This window comes from Alligator sinensis, unplaced genomic scaffold (assembly GCF_000455745.1).
Source record: "Alligator sinensis unplaced genomic scaffold, ASM45574v1 scaffold550_1, whole genome shotgun sequence".
Taxonomy (NCBI): Eukaryota; Metazoa; Chordata; order Crocodylia; family Alligatoridae; genus Alligator; species Alligator sinensis.
This window is the reverse complement of record NW_005841980.1, coordinates 1,090,805-1,114,776: the sequence shown is the minus strand read 5'-3', so window position 1 is coordinate 1,114,776 and position 23,972 is coordinate 1,090,805. Positions and strand designations below refer to the sequence as shown.

Sequence of the window (23,972 nt, the reverse complement as noted above, 5' to 3'; positions counted from 1 at the left end):
CCCATTACTGAATCCTTGTGCTGTCCCACCAGTTGCGGCTTAGGAAACTGAGCTCAGAAACAGCATCCGGATAGGTAAAGCTTCTCCAAATAAAGGCACTGCAGAAATAAATGCTTGTTTTATTTTTCTTGCCCCTCCTTCCATTTTGCTGGAGTATCCAAACCTATTCAGCTGCAAAGTCTGTGTGCATTGGTCTCATTCATAGGGTCATAGCCTCATTCCATGTCTTCCCTGGTGCCGACAGCTGTCCCAACATGGCTTTGGCCAAGCACATTAATGTGGGAGTTTGCTGGACTAGGTTCCAGACTTCCTTTAGGTTGCATCTCTTGATGCAGCGTGAGAACCGTTGGAGCATTGAGCTTCACCGTCGGACCACCGCACCGAGGAATAACTGCCCCAAATTTGAAGTGCTTTTCTCGAAGAAATGCTGAATTGCATGGCTGCAACAGTTGACCAAGAAAACTACCTGAAGCCAGCATAACCAAGCAGGGTTGGGAGCACTTTGCTTCAGCAGTTGCATTGCATGTACGGTGAGCAGACTGGTCTGATGCAAGCTTCCTGAGCAAGCCCTAAGGTAGTACCCCTTTCTTGACTACTTCCCTCCCTCTTCCCCCCCAGAGAGTTCAGACTGTAACTCTCTGAGAGAGAAAGCACCCTTCCTTCCCACCCTTCAGGATTGAGTGTTTGTCTACAGCTGAAGAGAGAATCCAACCTGCCGTAGCTATTTTTTTTTTTTTTTAAAGGTTTAAAATAGTAGACAAGATTGGTTCAAGAGCTCAACCTTTACTTAGGCCTTCTTAACTAAAGCTTTCCTGTGCTTTGTAACTCATGGTTATAACCTACTAATCTACTTAAAATGTAAGCATATCGCTGGGGCTGCATGTCAAGACTCAACTTTTCTTTTTTTGCAAAAGCGGAGGGAACTATTCCACCCCTTCCTGGTTGTTCTGGAAAAAGCCGAATAATTAGCACCTTCTGTGTGGTCCCAAGACTTCGAATACAATTTGGCCGGAAAACGCGGTTGTGCACGAGATGCACGCTAAAACAGAACCTCCCGCACACCGCTGCTCTCTCGGTTGACTCGACCGGATTTGGGCCCAAACAAATGTTTAAACAGGTTTTGAAAACCATGCGGTGTTGTAATTAGAGTATGTACTTCAACAAATCTTTTTTTTTTTTTTCTTCCCCCCCTTGTACAGAAAACAGTTGGCTTACATCTCCATCCGCTCTTCTTTTATTCGGGCTGGAGCCAGGCACACTAAATAGTGATTAAACAAAAGATTAAAATTCCATTTTTGCATGCGTTTGGCCGTTTTGAATGCTAATCGATTCCTTTGGCGGAGAATGTTAAGTAAAAGCGCGGTAGACAACAGAAGAGGCTATTTACAGCAATCTGTCTAAATCCATTTTCAATGTATCGCTTAATATGCCTTTCGACTTTAATTCATTTTCAGTAAAAATGAATTATGGAAGCAGGGGAAGGAGATTAGTTTAAGACATCGCTAGAGAAATAATCACTTCTTAGTGGTAAACAACTTGAAGTTTTCAAGGCAAGGAAAATATGCCTGAGCTCAAGCAGAAGGCATGGGCTGGCTTGCAGGATTTACTAAGTGGAATTCCACAGCCTGGGTGTATCCGAGGCTCGACTCGATCGTAACGGTCCCCGTTTGCTTTCACGTTTGCACAGCTTTACATTTCTCCGTGCATCGTTGTACCTATGCCCAGACATTGTTTTTTCAGGACAAACCCCACTCTGTCTGGAAACGCTTCTCCATTCTGTAGTTGCAGTCGTCAGCAAGCAGACTTTTGTGCTTAGGTAAAGTGAAAAGTTTTGATTTAAAAACGAGACCAAAAAAAAAAAAAAAAAAAAGGACATCGTTGTTCTTATTCTGTTGGGTGAAAACGAGCCATGTCCGGTGATGTGGTGGGAAAGTGCACGACCTGCATTTGAACCGGGGAACTTTAAAGTCACATTTAAGAAAGAGGTTTATACCCCCAGAGGCATTTATTTTTTTTTAAGTTAAAGCTCAACTTGGTCCCAGAGATTTGTCCGGTGTAACAGCGTGTTTAGATGCGACGGTCCAGAATTTCCTCTGAAGGGGTGTCATCCAATTATTTAATTTACATAATGAAAATAAATCCCGTGCAGCCTCCTTGAAGGGTGCTGTTAAAAGTTGCAGTCTGGTCTTTAGTTGCATCGTGTTGAGGTTTTCGGCTCTCAAGTAACAAAATACCATCCATGTCACCAGTGGTCCCCATAGCCAGATGAAAAGGATGGTGTATGTATTTGTAATAATCCCAGGCACTTTTTGGTCCGTGGCTTCAAATCTGTGCTCTCCTGCCATGCTGGCGTGAGCGACGTCTCATAATCGTGGCGTTCTCAAGGTTGCATCCCACCCTTGTATAGCTAAGTACGCATATATTTTAAATATGCCCAGCATATTATATATTTGAAATATGAAATGCAAAACTCTAGACCTCTTGGTTCAGAGATGATACCTTTTAGGCAGAAACTCTAGACTCCTGGTTCAGAGATGATACCTTTTAGGCCAACTAAGAAATCACCAAAAAAAAAAAAAAAAATCTTTTTCTGCAAGCTTTCGGGCTCACGCTACCTTCCTCGGGCTCAAAGGTTAAAATGCTATATTTTAAATCCCTTTGAATCTCAAAGTTCACAAAGCAGTGCGGTACACCACAAAAGTGCCCGTGTGACCTGTAAGCCTGACTTGAGCGGTCTTCTGCAGTTGGTATCACAAGCCTAATATATTTTCAGGCTATGAATAGTTACTCCTCACTTAACGTCGTAGTTACGTTCTCGAAAAACGTGACTTTAAGCGAAGCGATGTTAAGCGAGTCCGGTTACGTTGCAGTAGTTGGCTACGAGCAGGCGGCGGCCAAACAACGTTAAAACCGAATCTTGCACGACTTTAAACGAGCATGTTCTCTAATAGAGCCGCAACATAACAGTGAAACAACGTGAACTGGGACGACGTTATGTCGAGGAAGCTGGGACGTTTCACTGAAACAGGCAGGCTATCTGAGTCTGATTTCTCGAGCTAGTAGAGGAGGAATCGTTCTCCTAGGACTAACATTCAGCAGCTATTCTTGTTGACATTTGTGTCAGTGACTCAGGTAGGTTTTTAAATAGCAGTTTAATAGCAACCTCCAAAACCCCTTTTGAATGTTGGAAAACATTTGTCTTAAGTGGTGCAATTAAAGCAAATATTTCATAACATTTATCTGAACTGAGTGAAATTTAATGGAGCATTCCTGGCTGGAACGGACTAGAATAATGTATGCATAACTGCTCGAGATCAAAGAGGGCCAGAAATGCAGGATAATGCTGATGTGTCCATCTTGTGCAATCAGCCTGTTCTGCAAGACTTAACGTTCGCTTTCATAAAAGAGTGAGTTTATCCAGAACATGCTAACATTTGCCCTTCTTCCATGTAATGCGTTCTCTTTTCTTTCCGCACGCTCACGTTTCTCTCAAGGCAGCGAGGCCCAAGGGAAGACAACGGGCATCAGTTGCAGGGGAAGGAGGAGAGAGACCCTGGGGGGTTTAGTCCAGTAGACGCTCTCAGGGCAGCCTGAGCATCACCACCAAATGCTGCCAGAGCTCTGCCACCGTGCAGAAACCATTCAAGAAGTGAAGGAGAGCGCAAGGTTCATCCTGACTCGAGCACAGTGCTTGCAATGCTCGCTGCGCTCCAAGGAGTGCTTATGGGCTTGTGTTGAAGGTCACTCAAAGGCAGGTACATCGCCTCATTTTCCAGGAGTCGGCATGCAACAGGGCTCAGTGGGCTGCGGGGAGAGGGGTGGTTTCAGGGACACCTGGAAATGGTATAGACACACCCAGCGCCCACCAGGCATCCCATCGGGAGCCCATACACCTGCTCAGGCTGCTGCACGCTCAGCATTGTGCTAGGCACAGGCAGCACTATGCCAGGCTCCTGGCATCCAGCCCTTGACTCATTTTGCAGAATGAGAATTAGAAGACAAGTGCAAGATTACGGGAAATTTCTAGAGGTGCTTCCCTAACGAGCGCCGACTCGCCACGAGCGGCAGAATGGATGGAGGAGCCCAGCAAACGGTGCTTCGGTTGGCCGCAGGAGCTCAGAAGGCCAGTCTTGATTTGTGGCTTCTTTTTGGCAAGTTGCTCAAGTGTCCGGTGGAGTCGTTTTGCAAGCGTCTGCAGCTCTATGCACAACTCTCCTGGCAAGGACGCTGTCCTGTTTGCCCCCAGCTTTCATAGATTTCATAGACATCAGGGCTGGAAGGGACCTTGGAAGATCATCGAGTCCAGCCCCCCGCCCAAAGGGCAGGAAGTCAGCTGGGGTCATAGGATCCCAGCAAGATAAGCATCCAGTTTCATCTTGAAGGTGTTCAATGAAGGCGCTTGAACCACCTCCGGTGGCAGGCTGTTCCAGACCTTGGGGGCTCGGACAGTAAAGAAGTTCTTCCTTATGTCCAGCCTGAAACGATCTTCCAGTAGTTTATAACCGTTCAACCTCGTCATCCCTTGGGGCGCTCTGGTGAACAAACGTTCCCCCAGATGCTGGTGGTCACCCCTGATAAACTTGTAGGTGGCCATCAGATCACCCCTGAGCCGGCGCTTTTCCAGGCTAAAGAGCCCCAGGGCTCTCAGCCTGTCATCGTAGGGTCTGCTTCCCTGACCTCTGATCATGCGCGTGGCTCTTCTCTGGACTCTCTCAAGCTTCTCCACATCCTTTTTGAATTGTGGAGCCCAAAACTGGACACAGTACTCCAGCTGCGGCCTCACTAAGGCCGAGTACAGGGGGAGAATGACGTCCCGGGATTTGCTTGAGAAGCATCTATGGATGAAAGCCAGCGTTTTGGTCGCTTTACTAGCCGCCGCATCGCATTGCAGGCTCATGTTCATCTCGTGGTCAATGATGACCCCCAAGTCTCTTTCTTCCATAGTGCTAGCCAACATAGCACTGCGCAGGGGTCCAATGTTGCCCCTGCTTTTCCTCTGGCTCCAGGACTTGGATTGGCCTGGGTATGTACCGGTAATGTAAAAGCTAGCGAGCAAAGCCAGCATTGTTCAACAGAAAGCAGAAAAACGCAGCAGTCTTGCAGCAGACCTGGGTTTTGCAAGTGAGGAAACGACCTTATTTTGCCTTGGGCAGATTGAGTCATAATAGGTAGTGGTGGCACGCTCTCTGAAAGACTGGGAATAATTACAAATACGGCAGATGAGATGCATGCATTTCTTCATCGTGGCAGGACAGAGCCTGGTTGTTTGTGCCACAAACTCGTTCAGATTTTGGAGCCAAAAATAACTGGAGCTGCCTCTGCAGCTTCTTCATGCCATGAGAGTTGTTTTCTTCATCCTCCCTTGGCCTCTGCCACTGCTGAGTGGGATTAGTTCACGCAAAATGTAGATTTTACTTGCTAAGTCTATTAGAAAGGCCGAACTGTTGCTTAAATGCCCGAGCCACCGTTGTCCAGCATATTCTGTCATCGTCTTGAGGCGGCCGAGCTGGAAGGAAGCATCACATGCCGCCTCTGAAAGATGAATTCTGCATTTGACTTCCTGCCCCCACCAAGGCATTGATCTTCTTGAAATAGGTCTGAACGGACTGTGTCTTGCTTCCGGCTGTTGCTCGTGGATCTTCCAGATTGCCACGTGCTCTCATGTACCAAGTTTGGCCAGCGATCGGTCGCGGTGAAGGGACTAATTTTGCTCGCACTTTCCTAGGGCGGCTGGTCCTTGGGGTTCTGCTGCATTCAAAGCTGCCCATGTTGCGGGGGGGGGAAACTTCCCGTGGTGTCTGCTTCTTGCTGGTATCGTGCGTGTGCTGCGCAAGCCTTGCCGCAGCCTCGGAAACCTTCTTAAAGTCCTTCCACGCGTGCTACCTGTTAACATCATTGAGACTCAGAGTGTCTCGATAAGACATCTAGACATTTTAGGACGTGGCTTCAGCTGCTAGCGGGGGATGCGTGGTGTTGGCTTGCAAGGGGAGGACCAGAGCAGGGCGAAGGCAGGGCCTAGAAATGCTAAGCGTTAAATTTGCAGGCAAGGTTCTTTGGGTAGACGTGATATCTTTTATTAGACCAGCTGAGTGGGTTTTTTTTCCCCCCAACTATGCAGTTGGTGTAATAAAAGATATCACATCTTCCCAAAGAACCTTGCCTGCATCCTTCGACTAACATGACTACAACCAAAAGCCCAGCAAGTTTTACATTTCGAGGATATTATAGCAACAGCTCAGACCAGTGTCATGGACCCATTCCTGTTCTGTAGCATTGAAAGCATCACTCTTAATGAGATGAAATAGTTTAGTTTCATGGGGTTTCTTCCACAGCACGTGGCGTCCAGGGTTCCTAAACCTGTCAGATGGGTGGATTGCCATGTGGTCAAGTGGCCCGCGTCTCTGGTTAGGCTTCCTGTCCCTGATCGGTTGTTCGATACGAGCCCGAAGCCTCGGTGACCATTGTCCTTGCGAGGATTTATTGGGGTAGGAAAGGATGAACCGAGTGTCATGAGGGCATGGATTTTTCACAACCAAACTGAGGCATAAAATTGCTGAGTTGGTAAGTAAGTTATCTGTTGGAGCAGAAGAGCCTCTTGCGGGCGGGGCTTGCTATCAGGGCAGGCAAGATGCTGAGCCAAGGACTTTTTTTGGCTGGCGTGAGCCAACAGAACGCTGCATTATTCAGCCGCTATGTAGAGAAGTAATGAAGCTGCTTGCATATGACTGAATAAGACCCGCTGACATCCAAAGCACTAGCTCCAGCCATGCTGGGACGACTTCTTTTATCCTCTGCCAATCGTTAAGCAGGTGAAATTCCTTCAGCGCTCAAACCCCGCTATCCTTTTTGTGCACGCAAGACCAAAGCCTACAAGATGGACCAAAATATTAGTGCCGCGTTGGTGTGTTTTGTCCTTGGAGTAATAGGATTGTCTGAGAGGGTCTCTGCGCTCTTGGGAAAGCGGCGGTATGCAGAACGTAAGTCTGGCCTTATGATTTGAGGCTTTCGCAAGTAAGTTTGCTAAATGGTTCCTGCAAGAATTGAAATCCGAAGCATCTTTCTGATGCTTCTCCCCAGGCTGCGAGCTCCATCGCTTTCCTTTGTTGCACTGACAGACATTTTTATGTTAAAAGGTACAAATGAAATAATGTAGGCCTCTTTTAATGCATGCACATATCCGCGTGCTGCTCTCTAGCCTTTGCAGTTTCTCCCAGCCTGCAAGGAAATAGCACCTCTTATCTTTTTCCAGAAATTTGTAAAAGTATTCACTGGTTAGGACAGGAAGGTTTAAAAAAAATCAAACCCACAGCAGTGTTAATAATTTCTTTGTTTTTAAACACATGATGTGGTTGCAACAAGCAATACATCTTTAATACATGGTGGTGTATTACCACATCATGTGAACCTCTTTGGCAAAAACTAGATCTGTATCTATTTTTCCTAACTATACGTATTCTTATTCTCCCCAAATTCAGGAGGAAACTTTCTGGGATGAGATTCATTAAAGTTTAGTCCCCGAATGTTACAATTTCTGCCTCTTTGAACCTGAGTTCACCCTACCTCTTTATTCATCTGATCTTTCTCTTGCACACCCATATACCTGACGCGCTTGAAGTCTGCTCCTGAAATTCAAAAGCTATCATGAAAAGCAGCAGCTGTGCCGGGGTTCAAAACAGGGTCATGCCACATGTAAAAGCTTGCTATTAAGAGGAGCAGAGAGAGACTTAATGGACGGTTGCCTTAATCTTATTCATCTCTCTTGTTCTGATTTTATTCAGTTATGACAGTATGCTTATTAATAATGATCCTGAAATAGGTCACCCATTAAGAAGCTCTGTTGCTAATTAAATAGGAAATAAGGCTTATTAGATATTTTAAAAGTGAAAATTAGTTTTTAATGAACCCACAGATTAAAGCTGTGGGTCCTGTAGCCATGATGGTACATACCAAAATCGGCCTCTTTGCAGCGAGGAATAGAAGAGTGGTTTGGGGGAAAGCAGAATATGCCGGACAGCCTCGCTTCTCAAAAACTGCAAATGAAAGCTATCTTTTCCGCCAGGTTTGCCAGCCTCGAGGAGCAAGCGTGGCTCTTCACTGTACGGGTGTTGAAAAGGGATTGCAAATGCTTAATGCATCTCATCTTTTGTGTTTTTTCAAAGGGCTCGCACATGAGGCAAAGGAAGGACCTGTACTTTGGTGATGGACAAAGGAAAAAGGACTGGCATGATAAAGAAGCTATAAGGAGGGACTTGGAGCGCACAGGTGTGTAAGACCGTACCCGTTTATTGACAACGGTTCATAAAATAGCACAGGTCCTTCTTCAGCCAGGGGAAGATGGAACGACGTGCTCAATGCCATGACCAGGGAGAGGTTCGGGATACTTTTTCCACATCGCTCTTGCTAGTTCAGAAGTGGTAATGAATAATGAAGCAATTTGGGCAGCCTGTGGTGGTGCTCTGAGGCGAGTGATATTTTAAAAGAGAGAGAGAGAAGAAACAGGCATCTTTCTGAACCGGACCGGTATGGTAGACCCAGGAAAGGAGTAGGAAGTGGGGGACGAATCCTAGGAACACAAGTCCTTATAGAATCTGCTGTTTGCATAGTTTGAGAGTTAAATCCAAATGCTTAACTTCTCTTAACAAAAGGGCTCCAGTGGGGAGGGATGCGATCTATACATTTCCATGTATTTGCACAGACTCTATTGTTCTCGTCATAAGAGCTTTGTCAAGGTTGCTGTTGAATGTCAGCCTCTGTGCTGCGCTGAAGAACGAGGCAAAGATGAGGAATATTTATACCGTATGCATGCACTCGCACCTGTGAACCTGAAGAAACGTTGCAGATCCGATTTTGTTCCCATTGGTCTTGAGTGTCCCTTTAATTCTGGTGTCAGAATGAAGAGCCTAATGCTTCCTATTCTCACGGCCGAGTGGTTTATAGCAAAACATGCTACTGTTTTTTAAAAAAAAAAAGGTAAATTGATGCACTCAGCTTAGCGCTAAGCACGTTTCAGAGCTCACAATCGGAGTTAACAAGCAGTGGTGTTGGAAGTGTTCTCAAACAACAGGAGATGACTGCTTTCCATTTGATTTATGGCTCTGGCTTTGGCCTGTTTAAATACTAATTAACGGTAATGATGCATGTTTGCTTTGTATCCATCCACAGGAAATGGAGAGCAAGGTAAACCATACCCAATGATGGACGCAGAGCGAGTAGACCAAGCGTACAGGGAAAATGGCTTCAATATCTTTGTCAGCGATAGAATTTCCCTTAATCGCTCTCTTCCAGACATCAGACACCCCAAGTGAGTACTGCTCTGCACCTGCATGAGTGAGAGTTGTGTTCCTGTGGGAATTTATTCTCCCTTTCTTATTTTGGACTTTCCTGTGTGTGAGCCTTTCAGAACCGCAGTCCTGCTGCCTGCTATCCTGTTATACAGTGCTGGGCATGCTAATTGAGGCAAAAAAAGAATAAGCACGCTTGCTTGTGGGTGCACCTGGACAGTGCGGATTGACCCCAGAAAACCTACATTTATATGCAGAGCAAATGCTCCGTGAGCAGTAGTAGTAGCTTTCCCAGCCACTTGCCAGTACATCTCAACCCTGACCTGGAAGTGTCCTGCCCTTCTCTCTTAACCTTGAGGTCTTTTTTGGTGCCAGTTTAATTTTTGAGTCTACTGAAATGGCTAGCAACTGCAGCAGTTACACAGGATAACTTCATTTTTCCACTGTCCAGTGGAAAGTGTGTTTAAATGCCTGGCTCACTTGACAAATGACCCTGAAGAGCAGTCGAATAATGACTCTATCACTGATTACCTGATCTAGTTTTGCCCAAGTGACCAGTTGGAGGTGAGCTGCAATTTTATAAACCATTAATCCCCTGTGTAGTTGTACCATGATTCGAGTTTCCCAGCCTAGATGCATTTATCTAGGAGAGGACACTAATTTTTTGGAACGTGTCAACAAGATGTGAGCGATGTCATGAACTATGTTTAAAGGGAATTTGGTCAGAAGTGCCAATGGTTTTATAATGACCTTTTTCAGAGATTGTAAAGCTGGCCATCAGAACTGGTTCCAGCTGAACTGTTTGGATTTGAACTCCACATGTTAGGACGTCTTTTCCTTTTCATGAGTCATATTTGACTTTGAACTTAAAGGAGATTCTCCTTGGCAATTGGAATAAGTCTGGAGTGAGGATTTAAACCTTTTCTACTCAAAACCCTGCAGTGCTTTTTAATTGTAGAGTGCATGTGGTTCTTAATCATCTGAAGCTACCTTTAGATACCGAATGCAAATTTCATCTATGAAAAGTGGCTTGGGGTTGTTTTTTTTCTCATCCTGATGGCAGTAATTTCATCTAAGACATCTATACTTGAAAGCAAATTAGACTTGAGGTTTTTAAAATTTTTTTTTTTCTTTCTCAATTTTATCTCACTAAATCTTAGGCTTTTTCAGGCACCAATCAGAGCAAAAATGAGCAGCCTGTGCAGATGCCTTCCTCAAATTATAAGTGTAAAAAGAAATGTGTTAATCCAATCCCCCATAACCCATCATTTTGGGAGTGCAGCTCAAGTATTTGAAAGGAAAGGGATCAAATGGAGCATGTTAGGAGATCTGGTCTGGTCGATCTACTTTGAAAAACCCCTGAGTGAGCTTCAGCGAACTTGGACTCTGCTCAGCTCCTATTTATTTGGGATTGTTTGGGGCTCGGAGACTTTCTCAGTGTTAGACGATGCCAATCTCCCTTCACCTGACGATTCAATATATAGGCTCATCCCTAATGGCGCGTAAGGGGCTGATGCTGACTCCTCACTACTATTTCCTTTCCTTTCTCTGTTTAAGATGTGGAAGCTCCAACTCCAATCCCCAGTTGAAATTAGTAAGTGAAGTGTCTTGGTCTCCAGCTGTTTAAGCTGTCACAAGTGATGCCAGGGTAGGGCATTCAGTTATCTTCACCATGAAACAATCCCGTCTCTTTCTTCAGTCCCGTCTTACTTGCTACTTATATCCTCCTCGGGTAATAAGGGAGGGAAGGACCCGAAGGACAAAAATGTCATCCTAGAAGCAGATCCATCCCGTGCACTGAATAAGACAGGGATCCCTTAGGGAGAAAATATTTAGTAATCATGTAAGTAGTCAGTGCTATATACTGCAAGAACAACTTGGAAGGGATGGGGGGAGAATGAAGCTGGTGCAAGCGTCCCTGATTCTGTTCCCTCCAAAGTCTAGTGTTTCACTTAGCAATCTTCATCATCTTTTTCAACTAACATTTTGTGCTTTGCAGTATTTACTGCACGGAAGCCTGTAGTGACAGGACGATATATCTGATCCATTGAGCAGGGTTAAAACAGAGCTAAAGTAACAGGTTAATAATTGAAAAATCAAGCTGGAAGTAGCACCGAAAAGGGGACAGTGCCGCAAATCTGTGCAGCATTTTATAAATACTTAATCTTCCATATGCAGACCAATTCAGGGCAGCTTTGCAAACTTCAGACAGAAGCAGTGTCTGAGTTAACTGGAAATGCTTCCATTCATCACAATATAAGACTTCTGATCCCTGCTGAAGGAAACTTCGACTGTCAGCAGTTGGGTGACCAATCCTTCGTTTCAGCAAAAATGCACCGCTACTGCTCTTGTGCACAGAATTAAAATATGCCTTTTTTTTCCCTATTGCTACTGCCAGTAGCAAACAGTATTTTTGTACAGAGTTGAAGTGTAGTTGGAGGATGTGAGAGATCTTAATGAAGTTGAGCCAATTTTTCCCACCCTCCCCCAAATCGACCATCTGTAGTCTTCCCTGTCTGCAGCGTCAGTAGAGAAATGTCTCTTACAAAGCAAAGACTATTCCAGGAGGATGACTGATGTGCAGGCTTTGCTTGTACCCAAACTATGAACGCTTAGCAAAGAGTGAAGGGACAGGTTTTTCTAATGCTGGGGAATTTATTGTCGCTCACAAAGTTGCAATCCTTGAATCTTCTACAATTATGCAGCAAATCGTTTATCTCATGCGAGTTGGCACGCAGACCAACCGAGAGTTTCACGAGCTGTTATAAAGACGAAACCTTCTGACCTATGCTTTATAGTCATCGCTTGTCATCGACAGCAGAGCGATTGTGTTAAGACCATAGATACGAATATATTAATACAACAGAGATGAATGAATGGAATTCATTCCCCAAAGGTTTCAGTTATGTTGCTGTCGCTATCTACAAAGCCACATGCGAGTCCCCAAGAGGCGATTCAAGCATTACTCAGGTACACCATCAATTTTTGAGCGTTCATTGCTCTGTCTGTGTTTGTGAGGAATGATGCTGAGCACTCCCTCCCTGTACTCTGCACTGCTGCCAGCTAGCCTGCTTAATGATGGCTGTAATGACAAATGTGTTGACGCTGGCCTCAGAAGCACTCTTCAAAGTGGCACCTCCTCCTCCCACCCAGAGGCTCCAAGCTGCAAGAGAAAGAGATGCAATTATTTTGTTGCTTGTCTATCCGTTGGTGGTAAAAATTCACGGCTTTCCCCTGAGCCTGTCAGAGCCCATCGGCCCTTCATGCTGCAAGTTCGATTAGGTTGCTGTGCAGCTTAGCGCAGGCGGCCTACAGACAAGACCCTAACAACCTGAGAGCCTGTCTTGTCTCTCCAGGTATTAGCAATGCCACGTTGCTTCTAGTAAGAGGAGCAGGTAGACTTGATGCCCAATCCCTCAAGCCCCAGCTGAAAACCGAGAGCAGCAGAGAACCCTGCTCCTCTTTGCAAGCCAGTCTGATCATTTAAACACAAGGAAGAGGAAAACTGAAACAGACCTTTCTGATCAGGAGGAAACAGCTGGTTGAGCGGGCCCCGACAGCCCTTGGTAGCAAATCCAGCTTTTTGGAATATGTTTGCAGATGGAAAAAGGTTGGGTAATAGGTGCTGTGGTTGGGTGACTAGAGGGAACGCATGGGTTGCTTTCACAAGGGTTTGTGTTTAGCCAGGTTTTCACACTACCCTGGAGGTATTTGTCACCTTTAGTTTAATCATAGGTATCCTTTTGAATGGCAAAAACTGGTCCCTGTGGCTGTTTATAGGAATGCATTCCTACAGAACACTACCCCAAGTTGGATATATAGATATAGATCTGTATCTATATATATTTATATTCATATTTAATTTGGGATAGTGTGTGTGTGTGTATACATATGTGTGTGTGTGTGTATGTATATAGTGTGTGTGTATACATATGTGTGTGTGTGTGTGTATACATGTGTGTGTGTGTGTGTGTGTGTGTGTATAGTGTGTGTGTGTGTGTGTGTGTGTGTGTATTGCTCTACCTTTGGAAAGCAGCTGCTCAGGAAAGTCTCCATCCAGCTTGAAATGGCCAAGTTTCAGCTAGGTGAACATTAAAAGCAAAATTATAACATGGTATTAAGCCTCTGAAATGCAGGCCCTTTAAATTTGGGCAGCACTGAGCTTCTCAGCCTTTGAAATGATTCTTTTAGAGAAGTTGCTCTTTAAAACTTAAAGCAGAGGAACCAGAAAGTAGGCAAGAGACTTTTGTGTCTTGAGCTATAAAAGAAGTTACCTTTTAAAAGCACTTTTGGCCAGTGATGAGCTATCTTTGCACCTTACATTTTCTCAGGTTAATGCCACTTAATTTTATGGAATGGGTACTTTTAGTCTGTTACTATAGAAAATTCACCACTGACTGATGAGAGTGGTGCTTTATGGGTAAATATCCTAGCTATAATCGGGTGTTGAGGATTTATCCCAGTAATTGCTGTTGCGGTTCTGGTGAATTTTTTTTGTTTAGCTCATTGATACCTTTTTTAATCCATGTCTAGCTGCAAGAACAAGCTGTATCTGGAGAAGCTCCCAAACACTAGCGTGATAATCCCGTTCCACAATGAAGGATGGTCATCTCTTCTCCGGACAGTGCATAGTGTCCTAAATCGCTCCCCGCCTGAGCTGATTGCGGAGATTGTGCTGGTGGATGATTTTAGTGACAGAGGTACAGTACTATCTCCCCTTACACCTACCTGACAAAATTCATAGAAGTATATTGTAGGGAAGCAGTGTTGATATTTGCTGTGGACCAAGTGTTAGGTTTTCAGTGTCCCCTGTGATATTTGCTGGTGGCATTGAGTCTTAAACCAAGGCAAAAGTTGCATTTCCTTTTGCTTCTGCATGGCTTTAGTTGTTGATGGCATCAGAAGTGCTTCACGGTGCTGCATACAAGCTTGGTTCATTGCTACGCAGAATAAGATGCATGCACATTTTTTTTTTTTCAGCGCGTGTTGGCATGTATGATGGAAGATCTGCTCCTACGCACTTCACATGCAGTTCCTTAAACATTGATTCCCTGTTTGCATTTTGAGTTTTTTCTTCCCCTGTACAAGGGATTTGCGGTTTTGGTGTGAATTTTTGAAGCCCATTTGCCAGGATCAGTCTTTGTGTGTTAACCTCTGTAGAAGCATTTGGAAAATCCACAACACGCATGTCTTGGCTTTGTATCCTCCACACTTGCCTCCATTTCTTCCTTACCCTTACTCCTCTTCCAAGTGCACAAAACCTCAAGGAATGGAGATTGCACTGTCTGAGAACATTTGCTAGGGTTGGTTAAGTGTAGCCCGTAGGTTGGGACTGACCTCCCACTTGCCTATGGCATGCAAGTGTCTTGTCTCGGCAAACTGCTCAGCAAGAATTTCACAGTGCAATCCTAGGGTGAACAGTTGCTTTCTTCCCATCTTCATTTCTACAGACCCGTAAAATTGTTTCCTGCTTTTGCCCCTAATTGAAGTACGGAGAGGCAGATTTGACACCTTTGGGACGCATAGCCACCGTAAGTTAAGCAAGTGCATATGTGGCACATCACCAGAAAATACAGTGAGCCTTGTGGTTGCAACTCTGGAGCTTAATTTGCAGTTGTGCCAGTCTCATTACAAAAGATCTTATGCTTTCTGAACTGTTTAGGCCACCCCGCGCTATGCTGTACAAATTAAGCTGTAGCTTAAGTAGAAGGGATAAAATAGAGGCTAGTAGCTTCTATGCTTCATGGCATAAAGTGACTACCATAGGAAAGAATTAATTCCCTCACCCTCCAGTGTATTATACAGTTGAAAACCTCACGGAGTTTATACTTACGGATGCATCCAGCATTGTCCATAGTTGGAGATGATAGAGCAGCTTTGTTGGCTCATCTGACTGGTCTACTAATTATTCAGTTTTCTCTATTTTAATTCTTAAAGAAGCTAAAGTCTCTGGCTTATTTGCTTCAAGGTTCTCTTACAGCTCTTCTATACAGATGTGCACAAGGAACGCAGGGCTCTGTGTATGGAGATGTAGTTGAGAGAGATTTCCAAGAGAAAAAATGCTGAGGTGAGAAATGGCTCCTATGCTTCTGAAATTCATGTAAAAAATGCCCTCTGAAACCAGCTGGTGCATAACTGACCTGTCCTGTTGCCCAATAGCTACACTGATTCTTCTGAAGTGCAACTTCCAGCAGCTTGCGAGCATAACATGGTACTTTGACAAGCTCATTAAGCTGTAGTTACATGGCTTCGATGACATTTAAAGCATTTTGAGACTAGGAAGAAAATGCGCTTTCAGTAGGACCTCTCTGCTGCTTTTCAGTCTAGCACGCTAGAGGCAGATTAGTCGTAACCAAACCAAACACCAGTTAGATTTTTCTACTGCCTGGTTAATCTTTGCACAGGAAGATGGCTTCTGTCTAGGATGAAGAACATTTTTGTTTCTCTTCGAAACTTCATTCCTCTGTTCTGCGCAGTGGCTTTTCTTGCTGGCTTCATCTGCTTTGACACCAATTGGTATTCTCCCTTAACCTCCCTGAAATGACTGCCAAATCCCTTCCTCGCTCTTTAAATAGAATGCTTCTGAGGAGGCAAAAGCAGCAACAAATCCTGAAATGGGCAGCTTGGATTCAGTTGTGTGCCTCTGTATTAAAAATTCATCCAAGACTGGCCCTGGGACTGAGCAGTCAAAAAGTGAACAGCTGAAAAATAACCGCTGTGCATCTCTCCAACAAAGCTTTCCCCTTCAAGTGTTTAAAGGGCTGTGTCGCTTCACTGGGCTCAGCCCCAGTCTGAGCACTGACATCGCTACAGGCTTGCCCAAATGTGAAAACGGCTGAGAATCGGAGACCGTGCATCTCGAGACTTATGACAGCTGGCTCGGCTGTGCCAGCACGTAAATCAGTGGGTGAGAGCGGTTGTATGCAAAACCCCCAACTTATTGATCCGTTTTAAATCCGAGCGAATTCAGTCTGCTAAAATTTGAGCCCTCCTAAGAGTTGGGAGCAATGGCTCAGAGCCTTGAATGAGGCAGGTCTGGAAAAACTAAAAGTGACTCTGGTGGCTGTGCCAGCCATTAGCCCCGTGTGCTTCTGCCAGCGCACATCCCTCCTGAATTGCTGCCCTCCTTTTAATGCTGTCGTGATCAGGACTCTCTTGTGAAAAACACGGTATAATTAATGAGTGATCCTTGTTCCAAAAAGCTCACAGCCCACAGAAGAAAGGCACATAGCAGGTGCAAAGAGCAACAGGCACACAGTGGATGTGGAGCTGGCCAGGGGTTCATGCATATTTGTAGGGATTTTTTAAAGAGGATTTTGTCCAGAGGTCACTCCCGTAAGCAGTATAATAAAATACTGCATACTGCACTCTGCAGCCCAATACTTGGGTTTTCTGAACTTGAGAGCACCTGCACACTGTCTCCTTGATTTGTCTTTTAGTAACAGCCCTTTAAAAAGCTGCACAGCTGCAGTGAAGCTGGCTGGGCATGGAGCCCCCCATCCAAGCATTTTGTACTGCGCTGCTGAGCACGGGGCTGTCCCACGCTCACCTGAGCATTTCACTGTTGCTGGCTCAGCTGTGCCATTATGTTAGTGTGAGTTTATCTGCAAAGAAAGATGGCCTTCATTTCTCACTTATTTTTGTACCACTGTTTTTTTCCTCCTCAGCTTCTCCATAGATAAGAAAATCTTTATATTTCAGGATAAAATGCTACAGCAAGAGGGATCCCATTTATGATTAACATAGTTGGTATGGAAACATGGAGAGAGCAGCCACGAGTTATTTTCCCTGCCAGATATTTAAAATATCTGTTTTCATCCATGTTGAGCTTCCAGCTGAAGGAGCGCTTAGGAGTTCCTGGTGCCAGGGTGAGCAGGGAGATGGGGAAGGCGACTGATGAGCTGGCAGAAGTGGTTATGAAATGGAAGAAATACAAATTTGGGTTTAATTGGTAGCTGCCATACTGCGGTCTGCAGCCTGCCATGAGAGCCAACTGCTTTGTCGTGTACTAATGGAGCTCTCAGACTAATGAATCATGGAAGTGTCAGCAGCTATTTATTTCTTAATTTGCTGGGGAGGGAGACAGTTTTGTGACCTTTAGCACTATACATTTTTCAACCCAAAACAGGTTGCTCTGACTGCATCAGGCTTTTTTAATATCTTGCAGGGAAAGCCTTACTAAGCAGGATTTTTTAAATGTTCAATTTCTCACTCCACTACCTCTTTCTTTTGCAAATACAGTGTGCTGTGCTTCTCACCCCTGCTGCTTTCCTATGCCCATAGCATAACGGAGCCGATCAGAAGCTATTCTGATCAAGCACATCAGCCAATAACCCATGGGTTGATCAGGATACTCTCTAAAAAGACGTGTTGTTTAAACAGTCACTGTTGGAAAGTGCGCTTAAATACCTACTGAGGGTTTTACACCATTGTGGGAGGGCCCAGCTTGCTTTGCTGCACTCTTAAGTTGCCGTTCTTGTTGACACAGGGCCTCTCCTTTGGCCTGTTGTGTGGAATTTGTGGCCCTAACTTTCTTCACCAGGTTGTCATGATCCAAAGCGGGATTATGAAACAGTAGTTAAAAACAATTAGTTTAGTCTCTCAACTCTGTTATTGGAAAAATGTGACTTGGAGCTGTTATTTGAAAGATGCTTCTACCTCAGGGGCAGGCAAAATACGGCCCGGGGGCCGGATCCAGCCTGCTAGGCCATTCTGTCTGTCCCGCAGGGCCCCTTAAAAATTTAGAAAACTAGTATTTATTTGCTCCTGGCTGCCTGTCAAAGATGACAGGAGCCAGGGAGCAGTAGGACCCAGGGGACGCCAGTGGCAGGACCCAGCAGCAAGGCCTGCCCAGCCCCACCCCACCCACAACCAGAAGCCCCTGCCTAGCACCACAGAGGAAAATGTGGCCCTTGACAGCTTGCCAAAACTTGGTAAGTGGCCCTCCGCCCGAAATAATTGCCTGCCCGTGTCCTACCTGGACACAGCCGGTTCCTAGCATTTAAACCACGTTCCTGGTAAGGCAACCAGAGCATTATAGCCCTCATGCTGTTTCCTGATGAACCAAGTTAGTATGTCTGTTCCTGAACAGAAAAGAACCCTTTCTTTGGGCATGTTTGCAGTCATTTAGCAAGAACCACGAATGTTTGACATTTAAAGTAGGTTCATTTGCTTCTGTTAGCTGCAATGGAGGAGCGGTAAAATGTTGTTGGAAGATGGGGCCCCAATCTGTCCAGCATACACCTCTCAGCAGACACTTTGGTATTCAGTTGAGTGTGCAGGTAGAGAGACTTAACAGGACTCATGCATTTCCCAGGCCCCGCACACATCCACTTCATTATTGCAGGTTCTCGTAAACCTAATAGCATCAGCCCTTCTGGGTGAGCAGAAAATCCAGATGCCTGAAGCGTGCATCGTGACTTTAGAATTCCTGATCATAAAGCTTAGCTAAGGTAGCTCTACGTGGATTTATGGCTTCATGTTTTAATTTCAACAGTGATTCATTAATTCTGATCTGAGTTAAATTAAGCTCTTTCATATCCTGGCTTGCGGGGCACTAATTACATCCCTGTGAGCCTGTTGTTATCGGAATGGCCCTAAGTCAACCAAGAGTCTCTTTTTCTTCCTCCCCCCTCCTATGTACATCATGCGTCTCCTGGGGACTGTCAGATGTCGAATTTGTTTGCCTTTTGATTGCTTCATAATGCTGCTGACTGGTAAAGGTGTCCATACTACTGTATGGGGAAGGTGGGCGAGGAGTTAACATGCAAGCCGGCTTTGCTTTTGCTTAGATCATGGCCGAGGGAGCTAGTTATTTCTAGGTCACTGGTCAGAGCCAGGTCCTGATGGCAAAAGGTCAGAAACTGTGATCCACCTGGTGCCTCTTGGTCCTTTGTGAAGCAAATAGTTTGTCTCCTGTGTGTGCCCATGCGCTTACACCATCCGTGTTGCATGAGCTGTCCTCTTGATTGCATTTCCACCCCCCAGGAGCTTGCGGTAAGTTCACAAAGGGACTGAATGGAAATAGGAGTGGTATTCGCACTGCCAGCAGCATGCAGACACACAGCGCAGTTACTCCAGGGTCATTTGCTCTGGATTTTCTTCTCCCAAATTAGCTGCCCTTAACAAGCGCATGCCTGCCAAGTTGGGAAGCTGCCTCTCCTATGCTGAGGTTGCACAGCCTGGTCTGACGAACATCAGCCTCTGGCTCCTTCTGGCTCCTCCCTGGTCCGTGGAGCATTGTAGCACGTGCAGCTGGGGAACACCCCACGGGCTACCGTTACGTGCCGGAGGTCACACTCTTCTGTCCCGTCGGTGGTGCGTGTTGTTCGTGTTCTTTCACAAGCAAAAACTCTTCCAGCCAGGGACGAGACTTGAACACCAGCAGAGTGCTGTTTTCAGGGAAGGGGAAACTTTGGAGTTAGTGAGTTGGAACATCTTGGAAGATGACACTGAGTTAACTGCTACACTTGTGCCTGCCCATAATTCTCATTGCCACACTTATCCCAGAGAAGAAGTTGAGTCAGTCATCAAGAAGAAAAACAATCTAGGGGAGCCTGTGGTCTCTGAAATGCTACAGTAATTACCGGCATATAATTTTTTCTGTCTGGAATGAAACAGCCTCGGATTTGGCAGCCCCGTCGTAAATGCAAAACATGGTGTATTTCTCCCTTTTCACCTTTCATAGCACTGGAAACTTTTAAATTATTCAAGACGAAGCTTTACTGTCTGCTGGAGAGCTGTGATGTAATTGCTGAAAATCATTTGAAGAGCTGTCTTGCTGTGCAAGCTGGCTTTTTAAAAAAAACACACCATGTGCAAATGGAAATGTATAAACCACGCAGGGGGTTCGCAAGCGCCTCTGATAAATCCTATTTATTTCACTACGCAGCTCAATAGAAGAGAAATCAATGGCTTCTGTTCGGCATTGAAACTCCGTACATCAGTCGCATTTCGATGCTCAGTCACTTGCCCGATGACTGACGTCCCGCGCTCGCTCGCTTTTAATGCAGCTTTTGTGCAACTGGCAGAGCATGTGAGGTTTGGGGATCGCCCCTTGTTAAGGAATGAGAATTAGAGCATCGCTTGGGACTCGTAGCGGTGTTGTACCTTCGTATGCACAGATCAAATGTGAGGCGGGGGGCCTTTTATGCCATAATAAAACTGAGAGCAGGCGTTCAAAGTGAGCTAAAAGCTCAAGTGAGGGGAGAGTGAACATTGTTGTTTAGCCTTTTTTTGTGTGCATGTATGTTGGTAATGGTCAAAAAAGGGCTTGGGGTAAACAAGGGATGGGACAGCACTAACCTACGGTTTTAGTCCTGCCTCTGGGACTGGGTGGGGGCTCTCCTTGGGTAACCCCTTGACTTTGCACCTCCTGGAAGCTGGAACTGAGCATTTTTCCCTCCCCGTTGCCTAAAACTGACATTTTCTTTGGATCCTTTGAACTTTCTCATCTACCTCCAAGAGGGTTTTTTTGTTTTGTTTTTTTCTCTGCAAACAGCTGGAGAGTCATGGGAATCTCTGTCCTTCTAGCCTCCCCCACTCCCATTCCCACCACCACCCCACCCTGTCGCCTTGCCTTCACCGCTTCTTCCAGGTTTTATTTTGACAGCAAGCTGCGTTGAGTATTATAGACCTTGCCGTTTACTGGGGACCTCGGTGCTCCAAGTTCTAGTTGAACATTTGTCCCAAAACTTTGAAAAGCATCTTGAAAATGCTCCTGTCACCTCGGGGATAGGGGCTCTTTTCTCCGTTACAGCCTTCGCATACCGCGGCCTCGTAACCCTTTCCAGCTTCGTCCCACGTTCTTGCTTTGTCCATACGTCATTCGGGGGAAGGCTCGATTACCTTGGGTGGTTGTCACCTGTTGGGCCAGAGACGCTCGCGACCAGTCCTTTGTCCTTATTCGGCTTGTTAGTCTCCTTCCTTCCCATCCCCTTAACAGCGACTTTTATAGATGCACAAAGGGAATTGCCTGAATAGGAAAGCGGGCGTGGGCAAGGCGGCTCGGGCAGTTACAGCCACATGGTAGTCTGCTTTCTCTCCAGCAAGCCCAGGCGTCGGAGGTGGGTAGGCGCTGTCAGAGGCGGCATGCCTCGAACCTACAGCCCGCCTGACAGCTGCGCAACATCAGGTGCGTTTCGAAGATAGCCCGAGTCCATTAGACGCAAGTGCCGGGCTTTAATTGAGAGAAACCATGTTTTTAATATCTCAAATGGGGAAAGGTTTAATGCTTTAATTTCTTTTTAATCTTTAAATGGAATGGCAAAGGATTTACCTAGCTAAAAGGATTATCTTTTCATCTGTAGACACAGCCATTTTACAAGGCAGGCTTTTTTTTTCTCTCTCTCTCTCAGATGCACTCGAGTGCATGCGGTTAGTACATCTTTATAAATGTGCAGCAATTATACATGGATCACAATTGCCTGTTGCCAGTTTGTCCTTACTAAATGTTGAATTAATCCTTTTAAGTTTCTTTTTTTTTTTAACCCTTACTATGCTATCCACTCACAGTTGACATAAATCATGCTAACGTGCTGCCTCTTGTAAAAATGTTTCTTGTGCCAGCAGTCTGTTTTTTAACAGTATTGTATTCTTTCTTAAAGGATGTCAGCCTGTCTTTATTAGCAATGCCTAGGAACAAAACTCTCAGTTACTACTCCCAGGTTGCTTTCTCTAAGGACCTGTCAAAAGATCAATTTCCTTTTCTTTTCTTTTTTGTAAATTAAAAGTCAAAGAAGGAAAGCAGTTGTCTTCCCTTGGGAAGTAGTTCTAGACTCCTTCAAATTTATTTTGACTCCTAGGAAGGCTCCTGGATACATTTTAAAGAGACGTGTGCCCTTGTCTTCTGCGTGCCGCGCTTGATTGACGCTTTCGGATATTGAAGGAAACTGGAAATATGACCAAATCGGACATTCCTAGGCTTGTCTTTTATTGGAGTGGATTTCTTTGCTATTGTAGAACATATTCTTGCTAATATTTTTGTGTCAAACCACCAGCCTCCCATTGCCTGTTTCTGGGCTCAGTACCTTGTACTGAGATCTGACAGCGGGTGTGAGAGGTAGTTAATCGCGTTAGTCTGAAGTCAGGCAGAAGGCAGGGAAGAGATGCACTTTATAGACTAATTAAATTGGAGACATATAGCCTAAGCTTTCATGAGCCTGAGCTCGCTTCATCAGATGCTGTGAAGGGACTCGCACAGAGCAGCGCATCAAGTAGAGTGTGATTTGAATAGAAAAATGGGGTGGAAAGACGGGGCAGGATGGGGAGAGGCAAACAAGTAATAAACCCGTAGGAACAAAGGTTTCCCAAAAGCTAATCTGGGTAATGGGATAAGAATCGGTAGTCCTGGTTCAGACCCCACCTAACACAGTCCAGTCTGTGGATGGCTCCTTGTTTTGCAGTTTCATAGTTGGGTTTGCTTTTAAAGTTTTGCCGTATAAATCGGAGGTCAGCGATGGAAAGTCCAGGAAGTTAAAGTGTTCTGCCACAGCCTTGTGTGTCTTGCTAGACTGGACGTCAGATTGATGCCCATTCACTCTTTCACGTGGCGATCGCCCCGTCTGCCCAATGTAGACAGCAGAGGAGCACTGTGAGCAGGTGACGGCGTATAGCACCTCAGTCGAGCTGCCGGTGAATGAGCTTCGGACGTTATAATCCATGTTGTTCGGTCCAGCTTGCATTGCAAGGTCTGCTACTTCAGTGAGAATCGGAGTTTACTCACCTGTTTTTGAGAGATGCCTTTCAAGGAAGGGGGCATCTGTCTCAGCTTTGTTCCTTATGACTACCTTGAGACGGCCATCATTGCCAGGAGGGGTTGGAGGACATGAATGATGCGTTGCAGCTGGGGCCGTAGAGGACAACCAGAGGGATTCTGCTATTGCCCTCGTCGTGCAGCTGGTTTTGTAGGTGGGAGCAAAGTATTAGCGCCAGAGTTGATGATCAGAGCTGCAGTGATCTGAAGTCGTATTCGAACACTGCAAGCCCTTAAAAGCTTTAGGAGGAAGGTGCTGAATGCATTAGCCGTTTGTGTAAGAAAACGTTTTTACCGGTGTGGAGATGGCTAATTCAAGGGTAAGTTTAGTTGTGGAGCCTAAGTCCCATCTTCAAAAGGGATCGTTGCTGCAAGTCTAATGAGCCTCGGGCCCATAAATCACCTGAGCACTTTTTGGAAATGTTACCCACCATCTCGAAGCAGCGGTACTTCTCTACATTGCAGCAGCATTGCAAAGAGGCAGCAGATCATTTATTGGCGCGGTAGTAAAATTTGTGAACTAAGCACGTCTGGCATCCTGGGGTGTCCCAGCTACGTTAGCTAACGGTCCAGCGAGGATGCTTGCTTTGCCTTGCAGAGATGGTCTAACCAATTTATTCTCCCTCTCTCTTCCCTCTGACTGCTATTTTATAGATGTGACTTTAGATTCCTGTTAATAACCAGTCGATCTGGCACTGGATCCAAAATCCGCTGTAGCAATATGATCTCATTTGACAGATGTTTCATCTTGGCGTAATATTGCCTCATTCTTTATGTGAACTCTTCCAACCTAGAAGATGGTTAGTATTATTTCTGCGCCCAAATGTGCATGTGCCTTGATAGAAAGTCATTGAAATGAGAATTGGAGCATTTAAAATCTCATAAATAGCCAGAGAGCATTAAAAATATTGTCTGGGTTCCCAGGCATGTGAAAGGAG

At 45.4% G+C, this 23,972-nt stretch overlaps 1 protein-coding gene across 1 annotated transcript in view; it reads left to right on the top strand.

Annotated features, from left to right (window-relative positions):
- The first annotated feature begins 8,023 nt into the window (after positions 1-8,023).
- Positions 8,024-23,972, top strand: part of GALNT10 (polypeptide N-acetylgalactosaminyltransferase 10) — a 52,315-nt gene continuing 36,366 nt past the window's right edge. The window contains exons 1-4 of the mRNA XM_006021172.3: positions 8,024-8,059; positions 8,160-8,262; positions 9,163-9,301; positions 13,815-13,981. Of these exons, the coding sequence (XP_006021234.2) occupies positions 8,169-8,262; positions 9,163-9,301; positions 13,815-13,981 (400 nt within the window). The 5' untranslated portion in view covers positions 8,024-8,059; positions 8,160-8,168. The remainder of the gene's footprint in view (positions 8,060-8,159; positions 8,263-9,162; positions 9,302-13,814; positions 13,982-23,972) is intronic.